The sequence below is a fragment of the Vespa velutina genome, chromosome 9 (assembly GCF_912470025.1).
Source record: "Vespa velutina chromosome 9, iVesVel2.1, whole genome shotgun sequence".
NCBI classification, from domain to species: domain Eukaryota; kingdom Metazoa; phylum Arthropoda; class Insecta; order Hymenoptera; family Vespidae; genus Vespa; species Vespa velutina.
Genome location: NC_062196.1, coordinates 1,981,398 through 1,997,491, shown reverse-complemented (window position 1 = coordinate 1,997,491; position 16,094 = coordinate 1,981,398). Strand labels below are relative to the sequence as shown.

Below are 16,094 nucleotides of genomic sequence, written 5' to 3'. Positions count from 1 at the left end.
CGCAACGATCGCAGTTCTCTTTCCCTCTTTCTCCACTTCACTTTTTCGTCTATCTTGTTCCTTCTCTATTATCTCTCTGAAGTAAATTTCTCACGTATCCTATTCTAGCTCTCTTTCTTTCTCTCTCTTTTTCTCTCTTCATCTCTTGCTATTTCTTGCATACATTACCCAATATCACATCATACATTGTTACACGAATACTAACCTATTTATTTTCATTTATTCAGTAATAAATAAATAATAATCCAATTTCGCGGTTACAAATTTAGTTATGCATTTATAGAATTATGTGGCAACAGTAACTATATATATATACATACGTAATAATTATGAATAATAATTATGAATGGGATAAAACTGATTTGAAATAATGATATTTCATATTTATCCGTTTAATCCTCGAATATGAACGATGTTCAAATATCCATTCGCTTAAAGCGAATATGATTCGCAACGATGGAATATTCACAAACGATTTAGTTAATGAGTAACTTTAAACAACAACGCTGATTGCTGGATACTAATGATATCGAGAAACAAATGTTATAAATATTATAAAATAATTGTAAGAGCACCAGATGGATTCGAAGAGTATTAAATTAGATTTGAGAGAAATATTATAGGTCATAATGATATTAGAAAGGTTCTAATTCGTAATATTCATCGTTTGGCATATAGCCTGGACCAATCGTGTATGCGATTAGATCATACGATAATTATAAAAATTATTTATTAAATTTTGAATATTTTACATGAAGCCACATTTACTGTTAATAAATATAATGTTAATAAAATAATGTTAATAGAATAAATGTTAATAGATATCCATTAATATTGAAATGAAAAAAATGGTGACGAAGAAATAAAATAAATCATTTAGTACAGAAGAAAAAAATACTTACACTGAACTGAACACCTGTTCCGTTCCGTAATAAATTTTTTTTTCTCGTACAAAATGTTCCAAAAAAGAAAAAATCTAAGGATCCGAGGAAGTACCGACAAATTTTCAGTTGGAATTCGCAGAAATTTATTTGCGATTTATCATAGACCGCGGACAGTCGGCTATAAATTTTCCGTATATTTCAACGAATTAGCGTCGCAATGGGTCACGCGGGAACGTTTCCCGACTTTACGAGATTGTCCTCAATAATTATGCGTCAGCGTAACGACACCATTCGTATATTAGATTATTATCATACATTAAATTTATTACCATGACGATTATATCGTTGCTCGATCGAAGTCGACATTCGTGAGCTGTACCACGCCATAGTCTGGCTGGTGCAACTGCAATATTTTCGTACTACTCGTGCTACGTTGAATGACGATAAATTCAGAAAATATAACATGGTCACAGTTTGTCGAGTAATAATTCTGCACGCAAAAGATAATTTCGTGACTTACATTTAATTATTTCAATTTCCTATTGAAACGAATATAAAATATACGATTAATCATTAAAGAAAAAAAGAAAAAGCATAACGACAGTTCTATAAGTAATCAAATTTCTTATTCAACATTTCCCTCGTTTTGCAATCATTTTACAATCTCAGAGAATATTGAATAACACGAAATTTTATCTTTAAAAAAGAAAGAAAAAGAAAAAGGAAAAAAAAGACGACAATGATTTAAAAGAACGATTCGTTTGTCATACCTGTTGTCATCGTTGTCCTGAAGAAATTTGCTCGCAGTTCGTGCTCTCATTTCCGTAAAACATAACGGAAAAGTAAGTTCGGTATAACGAGGCCGGTGTTCGTTAGGGGATTTTCAATTTTTCCTGAAGTTATTTCCACGCTTCCACGCGTTGTCGACTCGGTCGTGAAGCCAACGGCACTCGGCCCAAGAAGTATTATATATTTTAAATTCCAAGTCGAACTTTCAAAGAAGCGTGCTGTGTCACTTCAAGATGGGAACGTGTCGTCGCAACCCCATTCTATGTTTGTCCCGAGAAAAAGTAAAGTGCTGTGGAAGGTCACGTAAGATCTCGAAAGAAAAAGTTGTACATACGAAAAGTTACAAGAAGAAATATATGCATATTTCTTTGCTTTTACACTTTTAACGTTTCAAAATTGCATTTAACGTTGGTATCTGAAGAAAATCTATAAAATCCCCTTGTCGCTTTTTGTCTATTCACGAATACCTACGAAAAAAAAAAAAAAAAGGTAATAGAACTCTTTTGTACGAATCAACCGAACTAAATCTAATACACCTTCAAATGAAACTCTGTCCTAATTCTCTGAGATTATTCTTGAAGAGTTGACTTCCCTGACATCGATCGCTTTTATTTTGAACGCATGGTTAATTTAAAATAATCCTAAATGAAAAATCAAGAGCAATGCATACTTATCGGAAAGAAGAAGGAATATTTTTTTTAAATATAAGAGTTGAAATTTAAGCATCCTGACCGAAGAACTTCCTCATTATTCGAGATTAAATCGTCGATGCTGAAAAACTTGTATTTAAACTGTAAAATATTTTCTTCTTTTCTTCCATTCTTAATGAATTTTTTTACCGAGGAAAAAGAGTTATATTAAGCTTTATCATAGAGTTCTGTATTTTTAGGTAACTATCAATAGCTGAAAATCAAAGTTTAATTCATCATCAGTGATAATTGTATTTTTAAGAAATAAAAATAAAAATCTAGATGTACGATAATAGAAGCACTTGAAATTCATGCGGAATACTTGGTGTTACCTTCTAATTAACGTTGAAAACTAAAGGTAAAGAAAGGAAGAGTAAAAGCAATGGTATAAAAAAAATAAAGAAAGAAAAGTGAAGGATTTCTATCATACATAAGATGTGTATATTGTGATGCTTCAACCCTTCGCAAGAGCAGTTCGTCCAGCCGGACACCTGGAAACGCCCTTATCAGCGTCCTCCAGAGCGGAAGAACGAAACAAGGCCAGCCTCATTATAACGAGAAGCGCAGACTGGGCCTCTCATCTCGAGGATGGTGTGTATTGTCTTGGGAAGATGTTTCTACGAGAATACTGAAGACCATTCTTAAGGGAACTGGAAAAAGCACTTACCGTTCGATGAAGCATATATCTATAGTATATAGAACATTTTTTGAAGAGAAATGAAGACACCCGTCTTAGTAGACAAGATAAAAGCTTAGAAAACGAAAATAAATAATAAATAATAATAGTACAAAATACCAATCAAAGTAAACTACAACTATTTAACAAATAAAACTGTTATCCTTTTTATCAAAAGTCCTTGAACTTTAATCTTTAAAACGAGAATGAGAGTATCTTACTTGTAACATAGTTTTTTAGAAATTCCATGACCGATTTCAAAGGAACGATCAAGCCGAGACAAGAAAGAATGCTCCTTCCCGTTTTTCTTTTCAGCTCTCGACGTCTAAGTTCACGCGTGATAATGCTTTAGCCGTCTCCTCCACTATCCTTCAGACGAGTCGTCGTTCTATGTAGAGTGAGAAGGTAGAAAAAAGTAAGTGGAAAACTGAAACGGATACATCGTTTCTACGTGTCTGGGAAGTTTTTAAGCTCGCCTTTAACGTCCGTCCAACGTGGCAACGTTTTCCGCCTCGCTTTCCAGGCCGGCCGAGTTACGAAATAAGAGAATTTCTTGGGTTCCTTTCCACCTAAGTAGACATATACATTCAACAAGACTTTCTAGGATAGCCCAAACTCGTATATACTCGACTACATACTATATACATACGTATCTATGGTACGTAGGTAGATTTTAAATACGCGCGTATACACATATATACCTTACCTATATAAACGTGAAATACAAGCACGCATGTATACACGCACATACTAACTCACGTACTTGCCTCTAACGGACGAAGCCGCCACAGCCCACAGGCGTGCTGTAAAATTAGCGATTAAAACTTTTCGTGGCTAATTTCTGCCTTCCTCGCGGACGGTTGACCGCATTTCACGGACGAGCTCACAGCGAATTTCCATTTCTGCGAACCAACCGACGACGACTCATTGGTCTTAACTCAAATAATTTCACTACATTCTCCTTTTCCATCCGTCTTCTTCCTTCTCCCCTGACACTAATTCGTCTTACAAAATCCTTCCCAACTTATTCCTATTCCTCTCTATCTTCTTCTATTACTCATTTCGCTTTTTCTTCTTCTTCACCTTCTTTTTTCTCTTTCTCTTAAGGTCATATGAATCATCGTTATCACCTTCTTCTTTCATCTTCACTTGTTGCCGCGTGCATTTATGCAAGAAATGAGAGGATAGAGCGAGATAGAAATTTTATGAACTTCTCCTATCATTTTCGCACAGCTCTTTAAAATTTGTTTTGAGGAAGACAGAAAGCGTCGAGTTTATCTCACGAACTTTACAAACGAGCTACTTGATAAATATTCTAGATAGTTAAATTACGGAAAATGAAGTCATTCTTTCTAATTTCTTTTCAAGAATATCGAAATTTTCGATCGAGTTTGTTTTAATTTTCTTCTACGAATAAAAATTTTCATTCGAACGGACTCCACAAGAGCACTCGTAAAATAATGAAAATTAATAAAGCATCTCTTTATTACGATAATACCTCTTCTGGTGCAAAGTTCGTACGAATTAGTACTAATGAAGTTAGTTAGAAGCAATAGAATGCGAATTAGAACTAATATAAATTATGCTTTTTATTCCCATTACTCCCTTTCCCTTCTCTTTCTCTCTCTTTTTCTCTCTCTCTTCCTTACCCTCTACTCGTATAGTTACTCGTAAATGCGATTAAACGAGAGTTTTAAATTGTTGAAGTATTTTATTTTCTTCAAAATCAATCTAATGAACATCACAAAACTTTACCCGTTTTAAACGAATATTATCAAAATAAAATTATATTTACAGACACGTATAAATTCACAGTATTTAAATAAATTCACAATATTTAATTAATTTCAGATATTCTAAAAAATGGAATCCTTATTGTGAAAACTTCAATGAACAAAAGTATTTAGATCGTTATTTATTCTTCGAGTTGTAAATATAATTAATGATGTAAATATAATTAATGTAAATCTTGTAATTTTTATCATTCGTCCTTGCTAATTTAAAAAAAAAAAACATCATGCATAATATTCAAAAGATAACGAGAAATACTTTCAGTTTGACAGAAATGTGTAATCACGTAGTGGAATGTCCGGTGATATGCAGAAATTCGAATTACGTTCGTATACGATTACCGATGTCTGGTGTTATCTAGGGATTAGCATTGATAATAGTTGGCCCGTTCGGGATATCGCATTTCACGACTGAATTTCCTTCGACAGGCGGGGCGTTAGATTGGGAAGTAGGGACAGACCAATTATCGATTATTATCCATGCGTACGATTCTACGGTAGAGATGTGCTCTTTAATTCTGTAAATCCTTAACTGTTATTTCATCGATTTGAAATTATCTTACGAAATCATTTTTTTTTTCTTTTTTTTGACGATATTGAAAATTCATAATGAAATTTTATAAAAAAAAAAAAAGCAATTTAATACACTTTATAGCTTTTATAGCTTTTAAACAAATTCGTATGAATTAAAATCTGAAAAGGTTATTACATACATAATTATATATATATATATATATATATATATATATATATATATATATATATAACGCAGAGACGTTACAGGAACGTCAAAGAAAATCTCATTTCCATTTGTGTTTCTTTGTATATTCTTCATAGAAATATTTCCCCTTAATAACGTACATTCAGAGACTGAACGCACAATATTATGTCTCCCTATAATACGGCCAAAGCAAAAACATTATTCATTTCTCTTTGCAAATCGTAATTACGATTCACGCCGGCATCAGCATAATTCTAGGAAAATACCTGTTTGCACAAATATGGAGAAAGAAATAATATGCACAGTGTCGGCTTTTTTCATGGTCTGATAAGTAAAACATATAATGGCCGTACTAATGTACGAACGCGTCAAGAGTTTTGATTGTTATCACCATTGAAGTTAACATTGTATCGGGTTTATGTATTTCCGTCATTTGTTTTATTCTTCCCGTCTCTATCTCCACAGATTTCATGCATGATAAAATGAAACCTTCGTCCCTATAGGTGGCCAGAAATTAAATTTACTTTGAAATCGTCATATCTATAGAAGACATTTTTTTATATTCATATGCCACAGTAATTGTATATAATTATTTTCTTTTACGAATAAAAAAATCTATGATAACAAAAAAACAGATAAAAAGATAGAAAGACAAAAATAAAGATTCTTATTTACCCAAAATTTTGCTTAAACAATTTTGTTGTATACTGTATGACTTGATCAAAAAGTATTTTAATTTCGGTGATATCGGTAGATTACAAAAACTAAGAAAGATTTTTATATAATATTTGTCGGAGTCACAGTTTATCGTATAATATCGATGTAGTTGATGTTAAAGGAGCAAAAAAGAAAGCATTAGAGAAGAGAAAAGCGAGATAGTAGATAAGTATAAAACAGAGAAGGAAGAGATGAAAAATAATACGATGAGAAGGGAAAATAAAGACGGAAAAGAAAGAACGTGGATAACGGGAAAGAAGGACGAAATTGCAAGCTTTGTCTCGTGTCGAGAGAATAGTAGACGAGTCTTATCTGTTCTATATTTCTTTTCCTCTTCTTTTTTTCTTTACTTCTCCTTCGATCCCCTCATTTTCGTCATCTCCAAGACTCCTATGAGGTTTTCGAAGAATAACTTCGAGTTCCATCCGTCTCCATGTTAGATCGTAAATATAAGAGTGTGTTTTGTGCATGTATTCGTGCACGTGGTGACAGACATCCAAGTATCTATATTTCGTACAGCAAGAAAACTAGGTCAACCTTCATAAATCGATAGTAATCCATGAGGAACCCCTACAGAGTTGTTATCTTACCTGAAAATCGACCAAATGATGTCACCTTTGACGTCCATCAAAGGAACCTTTCCGTCAACTTTCTCGTAAAATTTATGTGTAAGCCTGTGTTTATGTGAAGCGAACAGAGATAAAGAGTAATCGAACGAAAAATCGTGTAAATGATAAATATGGGGTTATCTATCACAACTAAAGAAAAAGAAAAAAAATAAAGAAAAAAAAGAAAACATAAAAGCCGTATAACTATATTCTGATATTCCAAAATTTTATAATAAATTTTATTATAGCTTTCGACAATAAAACAGATTTTAAATATCCTTTCATTAATATTGTTTCATCGAACTTTAAAATTCGATTAAACGATTGAAAAATATTCTAATCTATAAATATTTCCAAGTATTTTTGATTTTTATAAACAGAAACAAAATTGTATAGTTAAAGAATAAAACGTGCATTTAATGAAAAAAATTAATGATGAGACAAAGAGAATCGAAGACTGCTGAAATAGAAACCAAAATGTTTTATCAGAACGATGACGCTCTTGATACAATCAAGACTATCGGCAAACTGATTGTTTGTTAACAATCTTGAGAATATAATAGGACGATCGAAAGATCTTGTTCCTTCGCCAATACTTTTTCATTAACACATATGTAAATACGAAGAAAGTTAAGGAAATTTATTTTAAACGGTGTAAAATACTTCAAATTAAAGATAATTTTGTTATTAACTAAATAATTTTCTTCAAATATTAATTTCAGAAAAATTATTTAATCGACAATTCATGTAAAAAAGTAATCAAGCGAAGTCAAGAAAGAAGAATCAATGAATAATTAATAATTTAATATTCTTCAACAATTTTACAAAGAAGAAATTTTCTTTTGGAAATGTGAGAGAAAACACCTTGGTATTTCGAGCAACTTCACGCCAATTCCGAAGACAAAGTCATGGTTCATTTGCGCCACCTCCTCCTCCTTTACCCTCAATCTTACGCTTCAACTTAATTTACCTACATCTTGTTTGTAAGAGGACAAGGGTACTGGAAATTACAGCGATATTTCCAAGAGTCAAGATAATTCTTTTTCCTTCTAAACGAGAGTTAGGCTTTTGAGTTCCCACAAAATAAAATGAGAAAAACCTTGACCATGATAAATATTAAATACGATCTTTCAGTGCAAAACAAACATCTTTATTCGAACTCAAAGAAAAAAAAAAAATACGAATCGGTGATACGAACCTGAATTTATTCACATTTTTTTTTCTCATTATATCGTGATTTTTGTATGATTATTATTTCCATTAAAATTTTTTAATCATTAATAAAACATCAATTATTTCGTTTCGATAATGTTTGAAGTTCTCAAATTATCTACCATCATTATAAGACGATCTCTACGAGAAGAAACGAAAATATTTAAGCCGTAATCTTGCAGATTACTCCTATGTTCAGAAATTACGTGAAACGATTTGAATTTCAACGAGAGTTCACCTTGTCTGAGTTTGTCTACGTAAAAAGAAAAAAGAGAATAAAAGAATAAAAAGGAAGACTTCGATACAATGGAAATAAAATATAATTACAAGTCTTTCAGTCGTAATTCCATAGAGATTTCGATGCTGAGAAATAGAATGTGACAGATGAAAAGGTCAATACATTAAAAATAAAGTCGAGAAGTTGAAACGCTCAAAAATGTTGAAAGATTTGAATAAATGTATGTAATACTACTAAGCACTGTTAATGCCGTATAAAATAATTCATAAATCGCGAAATAAAAATGAAAACTCAAGAAAATTAATTGCGATACGAAAAATGAAGGAATACCAAGAGAATTGAAATGGAAGTTGTATCAAATATATAACCTCGAGACAATTTTTAAATTAACAGAAAAAAGCTTTATACTTGTTAAGAACGTTTAGGTGTTCGTAACGAAATTCGATTGATCAATAAAAGAGACATTTTTCCCGAAATTCTTTCTCGTTTTATCCGTTCTCTATAAAAATGTACTCTTCGAAAAATTTCAATCGCGAGTACGACTTACTGATTTATTCTTCAACAAAAGAATTTTCGTTCAATGCCGTGTTGCTTCGTCGTCTACCATAGATAGCGAGAAATTAAACGTTTTCACGGACCCACCCTTCTCACAAATATCTTCTTCGTTCTTTCGTTCCTTCCTTCGTTTCTTCCAGAAATCGCAAGAGAACGTGACTAATGACGCTGTTTCACTCGGAAAGAAGAAAATTCTGTGGTTCGCGAAAAAAAAAAAGAAAAAGAGAAAGAGAAAGAGAAAGAGAAAAAAGAAAGAGAGAGAGAGAGAGAGAGAAAGGAAGAGAAAGAAGAAAAGTAATAGATCATGAGGCGTGTCGGACAATTCCATAATCTCCTTCCATTTTCTCTTCTCTTATTTGTAATCCCCAACGTGCGTACCATGGAAATATTTTAAAAGAATCGATAATGTTCTGAACGATGGAAAATCAGAGATGAGAAAAAACAAGAATGTTGGATATATATGTAATAAAATCTCGATGGCATGATTAGAAATCTTCTCGACTGACAATGAAAAAGAAATGAAAGAAGAAATGTTGTAGAAGAAGAAAACAGGGGTTTCTCGAAAAGTTAGCGAAAAATCGAAACAAGAAGATTGAGAAAGTTTCTAATCGCGGGTTTATCCAACGGTCAAGAAATATTTCTTGGCGGGGTTGGAGGATGATAACTTGTGGAGTACGAAAAAAGAAAAAAAAAAGAAAAAGAAAAGAGATCTGTGAAGAGAAGGTTAGCGATGAAGGTGGGCGTGACACGATCAATCATTCCTCCCAGTTATTCCGCGTGTCTTTCGCTTAAGCTCGAACCCCTCGACGCTATACTCTACTACCATAGCTACTAATCCTCCCTTAATAAAACAGGCCAACAGTACATTGGCCTTACTTTCTATCAGCTAGTTATCATTCCTTTTATTTCTCTGTTTCTTTATCGATTTTCGATCAAATTCCTTGAATTATAATTGATTCATTTCTTCATTGTCATTTCTTAATGGTAATAGATTAATAAGCTAATTATAGTTCAAGTTTATATATATATATATATATATATTTTATATATAAATTCAAATATATGTGAATATTAATTTATATAAACTTGAATTTTTATATTAATTAAGATGTTTCCAAAAGTTTGGAAAATCATTTTTCTACTTTGTGAAATGCGTTAAATATAAAATAATAATACAAATTAATGATACGTTAGAATATCTCCCATTAACATATACTTGTCACCGATAAAGAGAAAGGGAGAAAATCCAGAAGCATGTTGAAATTGTGATAAACTTCAAGTAATCGATTACGAAATTGGTCAATTTAGAAAACCATATACCCTCAAACCTCGAGATTTCGTACTCAACCGCAATATCGATCACTATCACTTCCTATTACAGTTTGTAATACATCTGGAAAGCTAAACGGTGATCATTCGAGCTCGATAGTTTGCTGATCACGTTACCCTGGTTTGTCTTCCTTTATATCAGTTTCTAGAATCTTCTATCTCCCGTTAATAGTTAATACTATCGAGACCAAAGTTGGAAGGAAAATTGATTCTGATGCAGGTCATTGTTCTGACTGAAATGAAAGAATTCTTTTGTTTCTTCACTGTAATGAAGAAAAACGAGGAGTGCGTGTTACACTGACGAGCTACTAGATCATAAGAATAATATCATGTAGGTTTGATCAACGTATCATTGAAATTAACCATTATGACTAATCATGAAATGAAAGTTTGATTTTTTCCGAGGAAGTAATTACGAAATGAAATAATTATGTTATCCTCTCTTTATTACTTTCATTATATAAATTTAACATTTCTACAAATAAATAGATCAATGAATAAAACTAGAATTTATTATTATTAGAAATAGAATTTATTATTTTTTTTATAAATAAATTATATATACAAGCAACGAAACGAATGGTTGAAGCAATCTGAATATGATTGAATCGAGCAACCGTCTATTCAAATTGGTATATAAAAGCACATCGGATTTAGTAATTCAACATATTAGATTGAAAATTATTACGGAGGATACGGATAAAATCTATTTCGAATGATATGAAAGCTGAGATGGTACGAACTAAATATTCGGATAGACTTCCAACAAACAGAGATCATCCTTTTCGAAATAGAAGAGGATCGCACGTGTCGAGCGTTCTTAAAGGCGGAATATCACGGCGGTCACTCCCGTAGGCTCGTCTCTTTCTCATTTGAGCAACTTTCATCGATCCTTCTGAGGAAAGAGAGACGGTGGATTAGAGTATTAGCCGAGCGTGACGCAGCCAAGGCTATATCGATCGGAAGTAATCGATCAAACGATCTCGCGTTGCCAGCTGAGGTGTAGAGTGCCTGCGGCTTTATTGCGTTACACGAGTGCTTCTACCTCTTCTCCCTCCCACTCTCTCTTTCTCTCTTTCTCTCTTTCTCTCTCTCTCTCTCTTTCTCTCTCTCTCTCTCTCTCTCTCTCTCTCTCTCTCTCCCTTTCGTTTATTTTTCTTTTCCTCTTTTTATAATCGAAAGCAGGAAGTACCAACCTAGCTTTATCCATCGCTTCCTCCTTCGCTCTAGTATTACACGAGCGAAAAGGTTATCTATCGCGCATAAGGGTGCCGATCAAAGTATTTGCGATCAAAGAATTTCGATGTCGAAAATCAAATAAAAGAGCACGATTTATCTAAAATTATCGTTTCCTACATGTAACATTTCATTATATTCGACAATAAGACCTTTTTTCCTTCCTTTCTTTCTTTCTTTTTTTTTTCCCTTCCTTTTTTTTTTTTTTTTCTTTCTTTAAAAATATATCTATGAAAAATATATAATGATATCATTAGTTGATCTTAACGACGATTTTTTTAGATCGTTAAAGTCTAAGAAAGGTTACTACAAAGTGGTGTTAGAAAAAGGAGGATTATCCGAAAGAAATCGTCTTTTGGCTGACAATAGAAATCACTTTGTCGTTGGTCGATCCTCGAGAACGTGAAAGTCGCAGAAACAAGGTCGACTTCTCTTCTCTCGACTCTTTCCTTTTATCTTCTTCGAAGCCGTAGAAGAACTTTTTCTTTTTTGGCTTTCCGCAAACGCGTCTCTATTGTATCGTAGGAGTACAATTTCACGCAGAGGCTAAGAAAAGAAAAGAGATAGAATGAGAGAACCAGAGAGAGAGAGAGAGAGAGAGAGAGAGAGAAAGAGAGAGAGAGAGAGGGAGAGAGAGAGACTCATTGCAAAGATCGAGAGACTTTTATCTAAGGTTCGATAAACTTCGAAATTAAATTATCTTGAAAGCGAAACATAGTTTTACGATAATTGCGTTTATCGAAATACAATTAATATCGTATTATTTTGTTATTTTCCTCCTTAACTCAAATTTTTCGTTTAAATAAATAAATTATATAATATCAAACTGACTAGTACAACTTATAGTTAATACAAATACAATAGTATAATTTATTCTACTATCGTATAATTTATTCTGGATAAGTTTTGTAATAAAAATTAAATAAGACCTTAAAAATACATGATTAATTTTTGCAGATTTTAAAAGCACAAGTCTAACTTGTAAAACTACAAGCCTAATTACAAATCAGAAAAGTTTCGAAAAAGACTAATTAATTTTTAAATAGATTAGAAACCTTTGATCCACCCTGTATATTATTCTCGTATCTCTTCGTTAATTTTTTTTTCAATTTCTTTACCACAAAAATCTTCGTCAAAAAAAAAAATTTTTTGATTCGATGCCTTTTCTCTTTCTTTATTTTTCTTTTCTTCTTGAGATTATAAATGCAAATACGGTATATACGCACACGTAGAGAGTAATTTGAAAAATTCGCGGCTTTTTTCTGAATTTATAAATATCATTCTTAAAGTACTCATTCTTCAAATGTGTTCATTCGTTGAAAAACGTGTTATCTACAAACGATACCTGAGCACAACTTTATCAAATAATTGATATAAGATCGATCGATCTGACATTGCTTGAACAATTCTTAATAGTTGATCAATATCACCCCAGAAAGTGAGAGAGAAAAAGAGAGAGAGAGAGAGAGATAGAGAGAGAGAGAGAGAGAGAGAGAGAGATAGAGAGAGAGAGAGAGAGAAAAAAAGAAACAGAGAGGGAGAAATTATGAATTGGTTGGGTATGAGAACGCGGAAAGGGTTACCCAAAACGTTGGTTGCAGATGTCGGCTACTAAAACGAAAGCTCGTTCGTCACAGTGAGTCAACGACAAAACCACTTTTATTGTCCATCGACATTGCTAACTACCACTGTGTAACGCTATTTTTCGAGAATAAATATCAATCTTTCGAGGGCTTGTGTTGTTCGTTATAATCCGAATCTCGCTTCGATGCTACCAACTTTGCTATTTGAGTATCGATGACCCTGCCTCTCCTAAAATCACGATGCCCTTTTTATTTATTTTTTCTTTTAACACGAATATTCATAAAAAAAAATTGTCAAGAAGAGATTGCAAATCCTTGTTTATTCTTTTCGAACGATTTTGTAACGGAATGTGATTTAAACGTCTCTATATTTTTCCTTTTCTTTTCTTTCATATCTTCGATATTCCTATCCTGAAATTTGAACGTGTATCAATGTTTATACATTCTTGTTCAAACTTTACTAAAACGTCATATGACATTTTGTATTTCTAATTATTTCATTCGATCTGTATCGAATAAATTCTACGATCACATATAGGATCGCTCAGAGCAAATATCAATAACAAATAAAACGATTGAATGTTTCCATACCTGTCCATTTTTCATGTTTGCATTCGATTATACGAACAGCATATTGTACAATGCATTTAATCCTTTGCACGAGAAAAAGAATTTCTTTTTTTTTTTTTTTTTTTTTTTTTTTTTTGATAGAAGAAGTGATAATTCCAAGTTACAATAAAAAAAAAAGGACAAAAACCATAAAATAAAAACTGACAGTGCAAAGAATTAAATAATTGAACGTGTTTTTAAATTGCTGAAACAAGATATAGCTGTTATTCGAGAGGAATTACTGTGTATTCTGAGAAAAGAAGATAAATTTCAATACTTAATATGAAAGAAAAAGATAAAGGAACAGTCGTACTTAATGAATTTCGGAAATCACGTTCTAGAAGCAATATCATTCTGGAAAAGGTGCAGCGTTCCAAAGCGGAAAGACGAGTATTCGCTCGGTCCTACCTCCGAAAGGGAAAGAGGAACTTTCGATAAATCTTGTAGGTTCCGTACGACAGGGTAGGAGGTATACGGATCTGGTTTCATCTTCCGTTATACGTAGAAGGAACACGAGAGCCAGCTTTGCGGGGGAGCCGAATGTAGATGGAAGGGGTAGAGAAACGGACGAGTAACGATTTGTATTCGTCAGAGGAATACGAAAGGCTCTCCTTTCTATCTCTCTATTTCCTCTCTCTTTCTCTCTTATATTACCGTCCCGAGAGTCTTGTTCTCAGAAACTTCGTCTTCTCGTTACCATTCATCATATTAATAAACCAAATTCTCCCTCTTCGAGGGAAACGAGATCAAACCTTGCACTAGTTGTCGTTCTAGATGTTACTTACATATATTATGTAGTATCTATATAAGTAACTATAACCTAGTTAAATGTAGTCGTCCAAAAGAAGTTAACGTCATCGAGAACTCTCTCTCTCTCTCTCTCTCTTTTTCTCTCTCTTTCCCTCTCTCTCCATCTCTCTCTCTCTCTCTCTCTCCCTCTCTCTCTCTCTCTCTCTCTCTCTCTCTCTCTTGCTCTTTCTCTCTCTCTATATTAATTTTTTTGTTACGTATTGTTATTATCACAAAATGAAAGAGAATAATTTAAAACATTACAACGTATCTATTATTATTATAAAGGATAATTTATTTATTTTTACTATCTCTCTTTTGTTCACAATTTTCGATTATATTAAAATTATCGGATAAAATAATAATAACGAACAAAGAAAAAAACGGAAAAGCAAGAAAGAATAATAAATAATAAACTTATCAAAAGAAACCCTTGAGGTATTTCTCTTTCAAACTTACTTATCGCATAAAATTCGAAGACATGAGTATGTTCTCGATCAATTCCTTCGAATATCAAAAGATGAAATAGTCGAATTTCGCGAATCGTAGAAAAGCAAAAAGTTCTTCGTAAGACATGTATTTGTAAATATGCGTGAAATTTGGCATAGATTTTCCAAAGTGCTTCAAGAAATATTCCTTCGAATTTTCCAAGTGGAATAGAAAGCGATTGCGCTACTTTCTCTCTCTCTCTCTCTCTCTCTCTCTCTCTCTCTCTCTCTCTCTCTTTCTATCTATGTATCTATCTATCTATCTATCTATCTATCTATGTATCTATCTCTACCTATCTATATATCTATATATCTATATATCTATATATCTATTTATCTATCTATCTCCTTTTCCTGTACATCTCTTACCACAAATTATCATTGAATTTAATGGAAACGAAAATGAGAAATACCGACGCGCCAATTACTTTTCCAATGCTCATTTCGTAATCTCATTCAACTCATAGCCAGACCGAACTTTCCAGTGCAATTAGCACGACCGAAATATTATCGTGCTAAGTAAAATTACGTGCAATATTACAGTGATTAGAAAGGCAACGAATAAATATACTATATATAATACAACTATAATCCATAAAAGAATATAGAACTCTATTTTTTATTAAATTATTGCTTATTCGCGTAAATGTGAACAAGCAAAGAAAAGGGTCTCCTTTAGGAAAATTACCAACGAATTCTCGGAATTGTCCCTCTTTGGGGGTATCATCCCTCCTAATTCATTCACGCTCAACGAAAGCGGCTGCCCGACAGATGCGGAGATAGGCTTAATGCATGCAAATGTCGACGGAAAGCAGAAGCTGAATTCGTGCCGTATCTCCTCCTTTCGTCGCTTCGTCGTGCCACTCACCCCTTTCCGCCGCCTACAACTCCACCCTTAACTCTCTTTCTCTCTCTCTCTCTCTCTCTCTCTCTCTGTCTCTATCTATCTATCTATCTACCTATCTATCTATCTAACTTGGTCTGCGACTCGTATGAGAAGCTCGCTTTCACTAAAATCCAAGCTCCACTCGATGGAAGGCAGAGGCAAACTCTGTGAATACTACGGAGCAATTTACCGATTACCCTTAATTGAAGACGATGACTTTACGTTGGCTCCTACTAAACGCTCTTCCCCAAGAATGAAATAGGCGAGGTTTTCATGGAAGAACCTATCTTATTCG

At 33.0% G+C, this 16,094-nt stretch overlaps 1 protein-coding gene across 6 annotated transcripts in view; it reads right to left on the bottom strand.

The window, feature by feature from the left end:
- The window catches only part of LOC124951476 (protein O-mannosyl-transferase TMTC1-like), a 153,643-nt gene that overhangs the window by 101,685 nt on the left and 35,864 nt on the right, over nucleotides 1-16,094 (bottom strand). Inside the window, exons 1-2 of one of the 6 annotated variants that reach the window (XM_047499926.1) lie at nucleotides 3,260-3,520; nucleotides 1,655-1,933 (exon numbers count right to left, since the gene is read on the bottom strand). The exons of 3 other annotated variants lie outside the window; for them this stretch is intronic. In XM_047499926.1, coding sequence (XP_047355882.1) covers nucleotides 1,655-1,704 — 50 coding nt within the window. In that variant the 5' untranslated portion in view covers nucleotides 1,705-1,933; nucleotides 3,260-3,520. Of the gene's footprint in view, nucleotides 1-1,654; nucleotides 2,511-3,259; nucleotides 3,521-16,094 lie in introns of those variants that run through there. 2 more of the 6 variants (XM_047499929.1, XM_047499925.1) reach the window with 2 other exon arrangements.